The 12,998-nt window shown below is 44.5% G+C and overlaps 1 protein-coding gene across 2 annotated transcripts in view; it reads left to right on the forward strand.

The window, feature by feature from the left end:
- LOC149367940 (transient receptor potential cation channel subfamily M member-like 2) overlaps positions 1-12,998 on the forward strand; it is a 175,169-nt gene that overhangs the window by 56,105 nt on the left and 106,066 nt on the right. Inside the window, exon 1 of one of the 2 annotated variants that reach the window (XM_089558013.1) lies at positions 10,670-10,837. The exons of the other annotated variant lie outside the window; for it this stretch is intronic. Within the exon in view, the coding sequence (XP_089414139.1) occupies positions 10,727-10,837 (111 nt within the window). The 5' untranslated portion in view covers positions 10,670-10,726. Of the gene's footprint in view, positions 1-10,669; positions 10,838-12,998 lie in introns of those variants that run through there. 2 annotated transcript variants of the gene reach the window in all.

Here is a 12,998-nt window from a genome sequence, read left to right on the forward strand (position 1 = left end):
TAATGCTTAATAAATTGCCCTGTAAACATTGCTACTTACTCGAAATGTTTTTGTATGCCTATGATGAAACTGCTTTTCTTATTCTATTTTTATCCTCCACAGACGCGTTTTAATGTGCTTGTAATTTTCTTCTTACGCATTGCAAGTATGGATTCCATTAGTACCCATTGTAGTGAGGCTCTTTTTTTTCAGTCAGGAAGCCTTAAAATTATCCCAAAGAAATAACTGTTACTTGTTAGTCTTGAAATAAAAATGATTAATAGTTTCAAATCCCTATAAGTAGTATTGACACCTGTATGAAGTAGGCCAAACGCGCAGCACATTGAGTTAAAAAATTAGCACCGTCTTTTGGTTTCCTCTCTTGATGCCGAACTTGATTGTCTCTCGGCCTTAAACCAATAATTGATGATTGTTTATTTCACTGGCACATCAACTACTGCAACTTAGATTGGGCCCTTACGTTTAAAACCAATCTTGATAAAGTTTTAATAAAAATCTTCAAAGGAAGCAATTAAGGTTGTCGGTGGTGCCAGCCGCGTGTTGCCGATATGTCTATTCAATACGAAATCATTTGTGCTAATGCTTTTAACGAATGCCATCTATTGTGTTCCAGAAAATTTTCTTCACCTTTATTTCCTGATTTTTTGCTTTCGATCGGAAAACTAAGACCGAGAGAAAATTATACCTTACCCGATTACCTGCACTGTTGTGCATACAAGGTTGAGGAGGAATAAACTTTATTACTACAACGTTGCTGCTAACCACCGGCTCACGAGAGGGCTGCTCAGTCGAGAAGTCATCTGGCTACCGACCTGCGTGTAATATTAGGAGCGTCTTTAAAATGGGGTTGTGTCGGGTTCCACCGTGCTCTGTACTCTTCTTCTTTGTATTTCTCTAACCATTCTTCGAAATTTAACGCTATTATCGATACATCCACCATTATTATTTACGCATAAATTCTATTCATTTTACGTTTCACAAATTTCAAATCCTGAACTTGTAACCTTACGTCACCGCCATACTTCCAGCTACCATTCTTACAATCCATTTTTGCTAACGTCTACCGTTGATTCATTCACATCACTCTCGTTATTTCTGAACCCTAGGATCTCTGGGAGAGTGAGTGTGCCTCTGTGGACATCTGGTTGGATACTGCTGCGCTCTAGTAAAATATATTTAACTGTTTCTGCGCATTTCCCGCAAAGTGCGTATTTGTCATCTGCATGGTTAAATTTATTAATGCGAAAGCATTACTAGGCATGTCCGCGGCTTTCTTTCATCAAAACCGTGTCCGCACCTATTGCGGGAAACTGTAAAGAGCTATCATCTCAAAAATGGTTAATCGAAGGAGGATGATGTAAGGATGCGGTGCGAATAATTTGATGCCTATCGGATCATTAGACAGTTAATAAGAGCCCAAAAGTGACCAAAGGTGCGCGTGGTCGGGCTGGGACTGGTGCGAAATGTTAATCGTCGGAAGTGCGGTGCCATGTGACGCACATGTAATGTGCCACGTGATTGGCCCACGTGACCGGAAACGTGGGCGCAGCCAACGCGCGGCGCGAAATTTGAATGTCCGAAATGAATACCGAGGTGAAACGGTGGTGGCTTTGGGGTTAATCGAAATCTAATCAATAATAACAACTTATAGAAACGCCAGTAATAAATAAAGATGAATTAAAGTGAATTAATTATTGTGGGTATAACGTGACTTAATGATACATTGAAATCACTTAAAAGTGAATTAGAGTAAATCACGTGTGAAATAATTGCGAATTAAGTGTTGATTGCAGGAATCAATTCAAAATCAAACCAATTAAGTGAATTACATGAATTAATCGTGTCAAATTGTGAATTATATTAATTAATTGTGATTTAAATGCGAATTAACTATAGAGTAAGGTGCATTAACTGTCCTTTAAGGTGAATCATGTGAATCGGCTGTCAGACGCGACGTCACAATCGACACAGAGGCAAAGAGGAGCAACTAGAGGCAAAGAGGAGCAACTCGAGGCAAATAGGGCCAATCAGAGGCGGCGAGGAGGCGTCAATGCTTTCGCATTACTCCAATGCAGTTTCCGCAGTGCCCTCTAGCGTTTTTTTTTTTTGTAGCTTCACGTTCTCAGACTCCCTGATCTCGCTTCAGAGAGTGGGGCGATGCCTGTTCACTTATCGCAGATCCATTCACTGGAGCCAAAAAACACGCACACAAGAGAATGCAGCAAGATAGAGCGCCCCTGTTCCGGTGGTCTGTCCCGTTGTCTTCTCTTGTGTGCGTATGTTTTCTGGCTCTTATAATTATTTACAACGAACTGCCATCAACTCGCCCAACAAGAAGTTCTCATCGATACATTTCTTCCTGATTTGCCTTTCTCTTTTTCTATACAGGTCTAGAGCCTGCTTTTTCTCCATGGAATTAATCAAGTTATTACGCTGTGGATTTTTTACCTCTCCTTTTAAGCTCTTTATTCTTCCGTCCTGGTTCCTTGCATACCTACTGGTTAGTTTCCTAGTTCTTTTCCGCCACTGTGAGTCAACGCTCTTTCTGTATAAGTATTTAAATACCCTAGCTGCCCACCTGTTGTCTTCCAATTTCCTCAGGCGTTCTTCATATCGTATTTTACTCTTAGCTTCCCGTGCTTCGAACGACGCCCAGCCCATATCCCCTTGTACTGCCTCGTTTGTGGTTTTCACGTGGGCACCTAGTGCTAATCTTCTAACAGCTCTCTAATTTATTTCTAATCTCGACTACGCTTTTATCCTTCGTACGTCATTCGTTGTTTCAGCAGTGGCTCGCCGGACAGCATCGCCATCCGTCACTAGCGCTTATATTTCCGCGCATTCATCCGCGGAGCGTTTCTAAATGTTACCTACAGGGAAAGCTGGCGCCACCGTCTATGCAAGTTCCCTGAAGACCACTTCGTTCATCGCGGGAATACCGGGAAGGCGAGGTTTCGCGTTTGGCTTGACTAGTGTTGGGCCGAAAAGGTTGATTGCATCTCGAATTAGCGTAGACCTGAAGAGGGAATGGAATAAATTAGTGAAGTGGAAGCCCATTGTCGAGTAAGCGGTAAGGGGGAAGGTAGAGGAAATAAGGATACCGCTGCAGTACAGATATTCGGTTCTAACTGAGGAAGACGATGTTAATGTTCAAACAATAAGCGGTAATCTCTCAGCAATTATTACGGAGTGCGCAGTAGAAGTAGGTTTTAGGATGGTTCGACAGGATACCGGCAATCTCTCTCAGGAGACGAAAAATGTGATTAAGCAACGCCAAAACACGAAAGAATCTAGCCCTACGAAAAGAATAGAATGGGAGAGCTGTCGTAGTTAATAAATGAGCACAAGGTAGCCGACATAAAGAATTTAATATGGAGAAAATAGAGCATACTCTAAACGACGGAGGCAGCCTAAAAGCAGTGAAGGCGAAACTAGACTTAGGAAAAAACCAGTTGTATACGCTAAGATAAAAAGAGGGCAACGTCATTAGCAATATGGATAAGACAGTTAAAGTAGCCGAAGAGTTCTGCACAAATCTATGCAGTAGGCAATGTAATCAGAACGTTAATGAGAGAGGTAGTAGCTCACAGCAATGGGACATCCCGCCAGTGAAAAATAGAGAAAGTTACGAAAGATGAAGTTACGAAAGCTGCCCAAGGGCAGCTTTTTTCTACGATTCCTCCATCTGTAGTGCTAGATGGGAAATAAACTTTGATTTGATTTGATTTGATTTGATTTGAAGTGAAGAAAGCCTTAGGAGCAATGCATAGGGGAAAAACAGTTGGTGAAGATCAGATAACCGCAGACCTCTTGAAGGACGGAGGGGAGATTGTGATAGAAAAACTAGTCACCCTGTACACGCAATGCCTTGTGACCTCGAGCGTACCATTAGCTTGGAAGAACGCTAACATTATCGTCATTCATAAGAAAGGAGACGTCAAGGACTTGAAGAATTACAGACCGATCAGCTTACTGTCCGTTGCCTAAATACCATTTACTAAGGTAATCGCAAACAGAATCCGGACAATCTTAGACTTCAATCCGCCAAATGATCAGGCAGGTTTTCGTAAAGGATACTCAGCAATAAACCATATTCACAATGAACTCTTATATATCGTCTATTAATTACGAGAAATCATTTGACTCAATGGAAACCTCAGCTGTCATGCAGGCATTGCGGAATCAGGGTGTGGAAGAGTGTTATATGAAAATATTGGAAGATCTCTATAACGACTGCACAGCTACCATAGTCCTCCAGAAAGTCTGCAATAAAATTCCAATAAGAAAGAGCGTCAGGCAGTGATACACGATCTCGCCAATGCTATTCGCCGCTTGCTTACAGGAGGTTTTCCGAGGCCTGAATTAGGAACAGTTGGGGATAAGATTTAATGGAGAATTTGTGAGTAATTTGCGATTCGCTGATGACCTAGCCTTCCTAAGTCACTCAGGAGATGAGCTGCAAAGCATGATGAATGAGTTAGACAGGCAGAGCAGAACGGTAGGTCTTAAAATTAACATGCAGACAACCAAAGTAATGTTCAACAGCCTCGCAAAGGAATAGCAGTTCGCAATTGGTAGCGAGGTGCTGTAAGTTGTATGGGAATACGTCTACTCTGGGCAGGCAGTGGCCGCTGATCCAGATCATGAGAAGGAAATAACTAGAAGAATAAGAATGGGGTGGGGCGCATATGGCAGGTTGTCTCAGGTCATGAATGGCAGTTTACCAATATCCCTCAAGAGAAAAGTATACAACAGCTGTATCTTACCGGTACTCACCTATGGGGCAGAAACGTGGAGGCTAACGAAAAGGGTGCCGCTTAAGTTGACAACGAAGCGAGCTATGGGAAGAAAAATGATAGGTGTAACGTTAAGAGATCGGAAGAGGGCGGAGTGGATGAGGGAACAAACGCGGGATAATGACATCCGAGTCGAAATCAAGAGGAAGAAATGGGCTTGGGCAGGGCATGTAATGCGAAGGCAAGATAACCGCTGGTTCCTAAGGGTAACAGAGTGCATTCCAAGAGAAAGCAAGCGTAGCAGGAGGCGGCAGAAAGCTAGCTTGGCGGAAGTTTGCGGGGATACGGCGGCCGCAGCTGTCGAAGGACGGGGTTGATTGGAGAGACATGGGAGAGGCCTTTGGCCTGCAGTGGGCGTAGTCAGGCTGATGATGATGATGATCTCGAAATCAATGGTTTCGTCGCGATGCCCTTCTCTGTTCGCAGATTAGTTCATTTCAATACTGCGTTTTTCACTTGAACATATTCATCGCGTGTGAAAGTTTCTTGCTTGGCCGGTACGTAAGCTTTTCCAGAATTTCCTGGAGTTTTATTTCGTGAAGAGTCGCGTATTTACGGCTGAATCCACCTTTTGTGTGCAACAATAGCCACTTCTGGGCATTGCTGCGCCTCTCCATGGCGGACAAAGTGTAGCTCCGCCTGCTTTCCCTCTGGTGATATTAAGAAACTCTATAGTGCAGAGTTCGCTCGCGATAACCGCTTCCGCTGTCGAGTGCGACGGACGACGGCGGCGTCCTCTCCTTCCAAGAGCGCATTGAGGAGAGCCTAACCCCGTCCGCTATCTGCATGCAGCCAATGGTCTCGTGGTTCAGCGATACCAGCGCGCAAAATGCGACCACACAAAGTTCCGCGCATTCCTTTCTATTCCTACACGTCGAGACACTGGCGCGGCGGTGGTAGCAGCCGAGCGAAACTCCGCTCACCTCTGTCGACGGTCGCTAGCGCGCGCTGGGCTTGGGTCGCACAGTCCAGCTCTAATGGTGGCTTGGTTTGGTTTGGTTTATAGGGCTTAACGTCCCAAAACGACGAGGGACGCCGTAGTGAAGGACTCCGGAAATTTCGACCACCTGGGGCTGTTTAACGTGCACTGACATCGCACAGTACACGGACCTCTGGAATTTTTCCTCCAAAGAAATTCAACCGCTGCGGCCGGGTTCAAACCCGCGTCTTTCGCGTCAGCAGCCGAGCACCATAACCACTGAGCCACCGCGGCGGCCAATAATGGTGGCATCGAGTGTGGAGCAGTAACACGGCAAGGGCTAACGACGGTAGCTGTGACTGTAGTTGTCTACGCAGCAGTTCACATTCTACGGCATTTTTAAAAATCAGCCGTGCGTAGTACCACAAAAGCCAATTACTTTCTTCATAACTACTGAGGAGGATTGTTCTCACTGCCATCCTCCAGCAAAGGCAACTGCTGGTATGCTCCTGTATAGAGAGACTTTTTGCACTTGCTTCGATTAAAGTATGGCCGCAACGTGAGGTTCTTGCTTACCGACGGTTTGAGGAAATGCTGTTACTTACTACTGTGAAGTAAAAAAGTGCCTAAACAACAGAAATTGGCAAGACATGCTTGCTCTTTAAAAACTTTTAGCAGTTTTATTCTTCCTTATTTTTCTTTCTCCTAACTCCCCAACAGAGGCCGAGGGCTATCCCTCCTTTGCAATAAAGTCTTGATTTATTCATTCTTCAAGCCTTTAACGAAGAATTTCAACTTCAAACGTCTGGTAAACATAATGTTGGGGAAATAATCGTTTTGTTTTCCCAAGCGCACGGCGCTTCCCCTTTTAGCAGTGGTCAATGGCAGAAACAACCGGTAAGCACTGCAGTAACAAACGAAGAGTATCAGAAACAGTTTCAAATTTATTCGTATGTAGACGAGTGCTCAGAGACCGGTTCGCTTGAAGAACGTTAGCTTAAAAAAAAAAGAAAGCATTTTGCCAGGCTGTTTGTGGGAGGGATCGTTTCAACGGCACCATGGCTTCATTCCAATGCTAGCTTTAACGAAACCAGTTGCGCCGATTTAAAGAAATGGGAGAAAACCTTGCGGCGGGATTCTTTTGAACGCTTTCAAATGCTGTACATTATATAAATACACAAAAAAGTCAATAAGTCAATAAGTTTATTTTCCAGTTTCAACTGGAGGGTTTCCTGGCTAAAAGCTGCCTGGGCAGCTTGACTGGGTCCAGGAAACCCCGGCAAGCAGTAGCACACGAGCGGCACAAGAAATTTACAAAAACCAGTCACAAATAAAGTAGTAGAATAAATAAAGAAAACACTCCACACATATATATACACTGACTCGAATAATGGAAAAATATAAAAGATGGGAATGCTGAAATGGTCATAGATATGTTGAAGGGAAAAGTACATTAACACTCAACCAAACGTTCAACAATCAAGAAGTGGAGGCATGGAATGACATTTGAACAAAATATTTCCGCAGCTCAGCTTTTTGTATCCCGTTGTATGACTCGCTTTTCAAACACAAAATGCACGAACTCATCGATGCACATGTTCCCACTATAACCGTAACCGAAAGATCAATGTCCCCCTGGTTCAACACTACATTAAAGCGCCTAAGCAACAAAAAGAAAAGACAATATCGAACAGCTAAACGCTTAAACACCCCTTCCGCTTGGGAAAAATACTACACCACTGACAAAACACTTCAATCACTGATCACTAGAACTAAGCGTGCCTTCTATTCAAATACATTGCTACTCACAAATCCTAGACAATTCTGGAAAATTATTAACCCAATCCAATCCCTTATCTCTTCTCGACGAACACAACAATCCTATTCCTGATCCGGCAGTGCCTCAAGCTCTAAATTCCGTATTTTCATCCGTATTTACTAATGAGCCTGATGATAACCTCCCAGATTTCCCGCAATACAATCACCCAGTGATGCCTGCCGTTACCTTTGACGCTATTGGCATCGAGTATTTAATAGACAACCTTAAGGTCTCATCCTCAGCCGGTGTTGACGGGATCAACTCCAAACTACTCAAGAACACAAAAAATATCACACGCCTAATAATACTCTCGTACATATTTCAGCAATCATTATCATCTGGAGTGGTGCCACAGGACTGGAAGGTAGGCAGGGTGATTCCAGTACCAAAAAAAGGTTTGCCATCTTCATGCAAAAGCTATTGTCCCATATCCCTCACAAGCATTTGTTCGAAGTTAATGGAACATGTAATTTACTCTAACATCGTCAATTTCCTTATATCAGTAAATTTCTTTCATCCGTGTCAGCACAGTTTCCGAAAAGGTATGTCATGAGACACTCAACTAGCTCTCTTCATTAATGACGTTAGTACTAACCTAGACCTTAACATACCAGTGGATGCATTATTTTTGGATTTTGAGAAAGCTTTCGACAAAGTTCCCCATAGACGGCTTTTTCTTAAACTTTCACGACTGAACCTTAACCCTCTCATTCTTGATTGGATACGAAGCTTCCTCACTAACCGTCAACAGTTCGTACATGCTAATGGTCACTCCTCCCCCTTGCACCCCGTTGTTTCTGGTGTGCCACAAGGCAGAGTACTCGGCCCTTTGCTTTTCTTAATCTACATTAATGACTTGCCTACTGGTATCACTTCTAACACGCGATTGTTTGCCGATGACTGCGTAATCTACCGGCCTATCACTAACAGCAGCGATCCCGAAATATTGCAAGCAGACCTGGACTACATCGAATCTTGGTGCAGCAAATGGCTCATGTCTTGAAACACTAATAAAACATCGTTAATTACATTTCATCGCAGGCAGTCCTTTGTTTCACCAAATTAATATATCTGTGGCTCCGTAATTTCCGGTGTTGAATCTTGTAAATACCTTGGTGTCACCATTTCTAATTCCCTGAACTGGGCGTCCCACATTTCTAACATTACTAAAGACGCCAACCGCGTGCTCGGTTTTTTACGCCGTAACCTGCGTCTAGCACCTCCTTCTATAAAACAGCTTACCTACATAACACTCGCCCCTTCCCAAATAGGAGTACGCATGTGCAGTTTGGGACCCTCAACAGTCAAATCTTTCTCTCGCCCTCGAATCCATTCAAAATCGTGCAGCAAGATTCATTCATTCGAACTACTGCTATCATTCAAGTGTCGCTAATATGAAGTTGCAATCTAATCTTCCATCCCTCGATTCGCGACGTAAAATAGCCAGACTATGCCTTTTTCACAAGTTTTACCACTCATCACTTGGAAGCTGTGTCATCGTCCCTGCACATCGAGCCTCTCACCGCCTTAACCACGGCAAAGCAGTCTACCCGCCATCAGCACATACCACTGCGCATCTGAACGCTTTTTTCGTTCAGACAGCAAAGGACTGGAATCACCTTCCTGCCGAAGCAGTTCGCCACATTCATCCAGACCGCTTCAAGTCATTCATCGAAAGAATAACGTAACGCCTGTAATAAGCCCACCCCTCATGTAATACCCCAACTGGGGCATTTGAGGTATAATAAATAATAAATAGATAAATATGTGTATAAAACATGTTTAAAACATGTGTTTAAAACGAAAAGTGCAGGAGCCGTGTAGAAATTTTCTGGCTTAGCCCATGAAATTACCAGGTTTATTAATACTGGCGATTTCGGTGATGTAGTGAAGTGATGTAGTGATGTAGTGAAGTTCGGTGATGTAGTATCGACGATGCAGTATTGAGAATCTCTATGGGAAATAAATTTTAGTTTGGCATCTTGTATTGGCATTGCAAACACAGTTTTGGAGGATATCGAATATCGGTATTGGAGGTACTTTTTTCAAGTATCGTGCCCAGTCCTGTGTGTGACATTTTGCCCATTATTTCCGATGCCCAAAATTATGCGTTTACTGAGACGATTTACACTGCAGTAACGCCGTGAACGGAGTACAACGGGCGGCTGGTGACTGCGCCCACCCGTAAAGTGAAGTCATACGACCCCTCTTTGGGAGCCTCTCAACCGTCCCTCAGACTCACCTCAGTGATCTAGTATAGACAAAAAAAAAAGTTTTCTGGGTGCGCCCGTTACCTGGACCGTCGAATAGCTGGTGGAAGTGTTGTACGTGATACAGAAAAGAAGCAACCGATTTCAATCACTTCGTCTGAAATGTCACCGATTTCAGAAGGCAGTTACACCCCCCTCCCCCCTCCAAGGAACTCATCAATTACAAAAGAGTAGTCGTTTACTATTAGGTTACTTCCTCCCCGCTTTTAATAGCGTAAGACAAATGCATATGCACGGACCTGAATCACCCGGTGCAGTTTCATTGACCGGCTGTCCGCTACAACTGATACGCTGTTATCTTCAGCGGTATTTTTTTTAATTTTTCGAACATTTATAGTTTGTTATTAAAGTTGTATTTTATTATTAGATGGTCTTTATCTGTCCCTCTTCTCTTATGCTATGATTGTTTTAACCCTGATATACGTAGTGGTGCGGGCTGCGGCAACATTCTTTTGTTCTTTTTAAAACCTCGCCATATACATCTGCTCTGTCTCCTTCTCCATGAGAGTCAGTCTACAGCGGCCCCAGGCTCCTTTATTGTACGGAAAAATAAAGGATGCTGGTCTTATCGTACTCCATTCAGTGGTAAGGAAAAAAAAAAGAACCTCCGCCTTAATTGTCACTGGGCTGATCCAGATGCAGGTACACGAGTAGCACTTGTCACTACGGCGCGATCATGTCAACCTAGCGAGCACGCTGCATTCCGCGCGGAGATTTTCGGACATGGACGCGGAATTTCTTCCCCTCCAACCACCGTCGGCAGCGTTGTCGCTGCGTGCGCCCCATCGCAGGCTACGCGCGCGCCACGCCTGCCACTCACCATCATATCAACGACGCCGCGGCAAAGTTAACATGGCGAGGAGAAGGCCGGCGGCGATTGCGTCTAGCTGCGGCGTTATCGCGCCGCGGTCGTAAACGCGGCATGGACGCGCTGCACCTGGACGAGGCCTCCTTCCCGGTGCTGCGGGCTCTGCGCCGGCTCGCCAGCGTCGTCACCGTCCCGCAGCACATCCGCAGCGGCCGATTCAAGATCGTGAGTGGGCAGCGCTGTTCTCTAGAGCCACTTCCGTCAGTGCCACACTGAAGGATCTAAGCCGCCTTCAGAAATGTCACTGAGGTAGCGGTGGGCGCCCCCTTATAAAAATGGTCTATAGAAAGTCTGTAGACTTCTCATTGAGTCTATTGTCTTCCTATAGATATTGCTTTTTGTCTATTCATAGTTCACAGACTTTCTATAGATAAAAGTCTACTGAAAGTGTATGGCCATAAATCTATTTATTGGACTGTCTATGGCATTTGTATTGCCTTTAGACTTTTGTCTAATATTTGTCTATAGACAGTCTATAGACTTTATAGACAGAAGTCTGTAGACTCTCTATAGACTGTCTAAAACTTTTTTGTAAGGGTGGGCTAATTGGTGGGGAAGCAGGGTCATACAGCGCGGGAGTTCGGAGTGGCAAGAGAAACGTGCGCTCGCCCCCTTTCTCTCTCTCTCTTGTGTCATTGGTCCTGTATTTAACCTTTGCAGTGTTCAGAAATACGGTCTGCTCTTAGTAAAATGTGGACAGAGGACGGCGAACGCTTACCGATTCATATTCCCGTGTTTAGTAACCACGGTTCATATTTCCCACGATTGTAACACGATTGTAAACCACATATCTAAGGAAGGAGTTTTGCTAAGCCGTCCCTCTGCCTTCTCGTCTCCGATCCGTCTCCAACGCAATCTTCACTCGTATTCGTTACGTGTTGAATATGTCCTTACGCATACTGAAACGAACTCAAAAGTGCCAAGTTATGTTCCGCATAATCATTGTGTTTTACGCCGTTCTGTGGCGCATGATTACCGTGAAATTTCGTAATAGGAGAACATCGCAAAGCGAAGAGATAAAAAGAGAACGGAGTTAATATCAAAAATCTGTTCATGCTTCTCTACCGCCAATTCTTTTTGGAAAGGAATCTTTTGTGAGCAGGTTTTGCAGTTTTTGTAAGAAGGACGAAAAACGCCGAGGGGTCACCGCTTTCAGTTAGTGTTCGAGCATTGAACAACTGCTTGTTTACTGGCCAGGTAACTTCCCCGTTTAGTTTTCGACTATGGTTTACTTATTCGTAGTGATTGCCGGCACCATAGACGCAATATTCTTGCCTGTTTGTCCGCGAAGTTAATTATACTGAAAAAATTGACTTTTCTGTCTAATTCTCTCCTATTCTTTTTGTGTTTGGATCAGAGAAGATCTCTGTATTTTTGTTTTTATTCTGTCTGATCGAATTAATGCGTTGTAAGCACTTCGGCGTGGACTCGAAAAGGGCCTGCAGTATGTTTAAGTAAATAAATAACTAATTGCCTGGCAGATATCCTCGTTCCAGCGGAACGTGTACATGCAGTTCTACTCCACTGTGCGCTCGCGCGCTGCACGGTGGTGCGACCATTAAAGCGCAGTTCATTAAAGCGAGACTTCGAAGCTCTGCGACGTTCATTATAAAAATTGCTACCGCTGGGTAAGAACACGTCATCCACAGCCGGCATTACGTCGTGAACTCTGAGCCGGCGGTCTGCCTTACGAACGAAGAGACACCGAGCCGCAGCTGCTGGGTCAGGGACAAGGTTTATGCAAAAGCTAAGTCGCTTACAGATCAGGGAAGGGGGGCACACTCACCCGACGAGCGGGTGTGCAAACGAGCACGCTACGCACTGCTCGAATACGCAGCGCGTACTTGACGCCCACTCTGTGATGCCCGCTGACATTTGGCTTGACGCAAGTACCGTAATTTTCGGTTAGAGTCCGAGGACTGGACATGTTTAAAACTTTAAATTATTCGTTTGTCTGGACTCTACAGTACTCCAGTTTTCAAAACTGCCTGTCATAATATATCTTGCCCAACATATGTCTCTCTTCACGTTTTTTTTTTTTTTGCGATCAATGTCACAGCGTTTCTCTCGCCATCGCACAGCTGACTTGTTTTTCGCGCTTGCTTACTGGCGCTTACAGATTCCAAAAATGTCGTCACCCGCATTGTGTCCAAAATGAAAACAACGCACTTGCCTGATCACACAGGGGCAGTGTACCGCTGGCAGTTTCGCCCGGCAGGCAGGAAAGCTTTTAAGTATATGCGTGCAGAAAAACGGCCGGAATGCTTCCGATCACCTCTGTCTCCGTCCCACTAGGCAGTGATAAATTCAGTCTACGCCGGTCCCC

The sequence above is a fragment of the Amblyomma mixtum genome, chromosome 1 (genome assembly GCF_055824585.1).
Source record: "Amblyomma mixtum isolate Tamu chromosome 1, ASM5582458v1, whole genome shotgun sequence".
NCBI classification, from domain to species: domain Eukaryota; kingdom Metazoa; phylum Arthropoda; class Arachnida; order Ixodida; family Ixodidae; genus Amblyomma; species Amblyomma mixtum.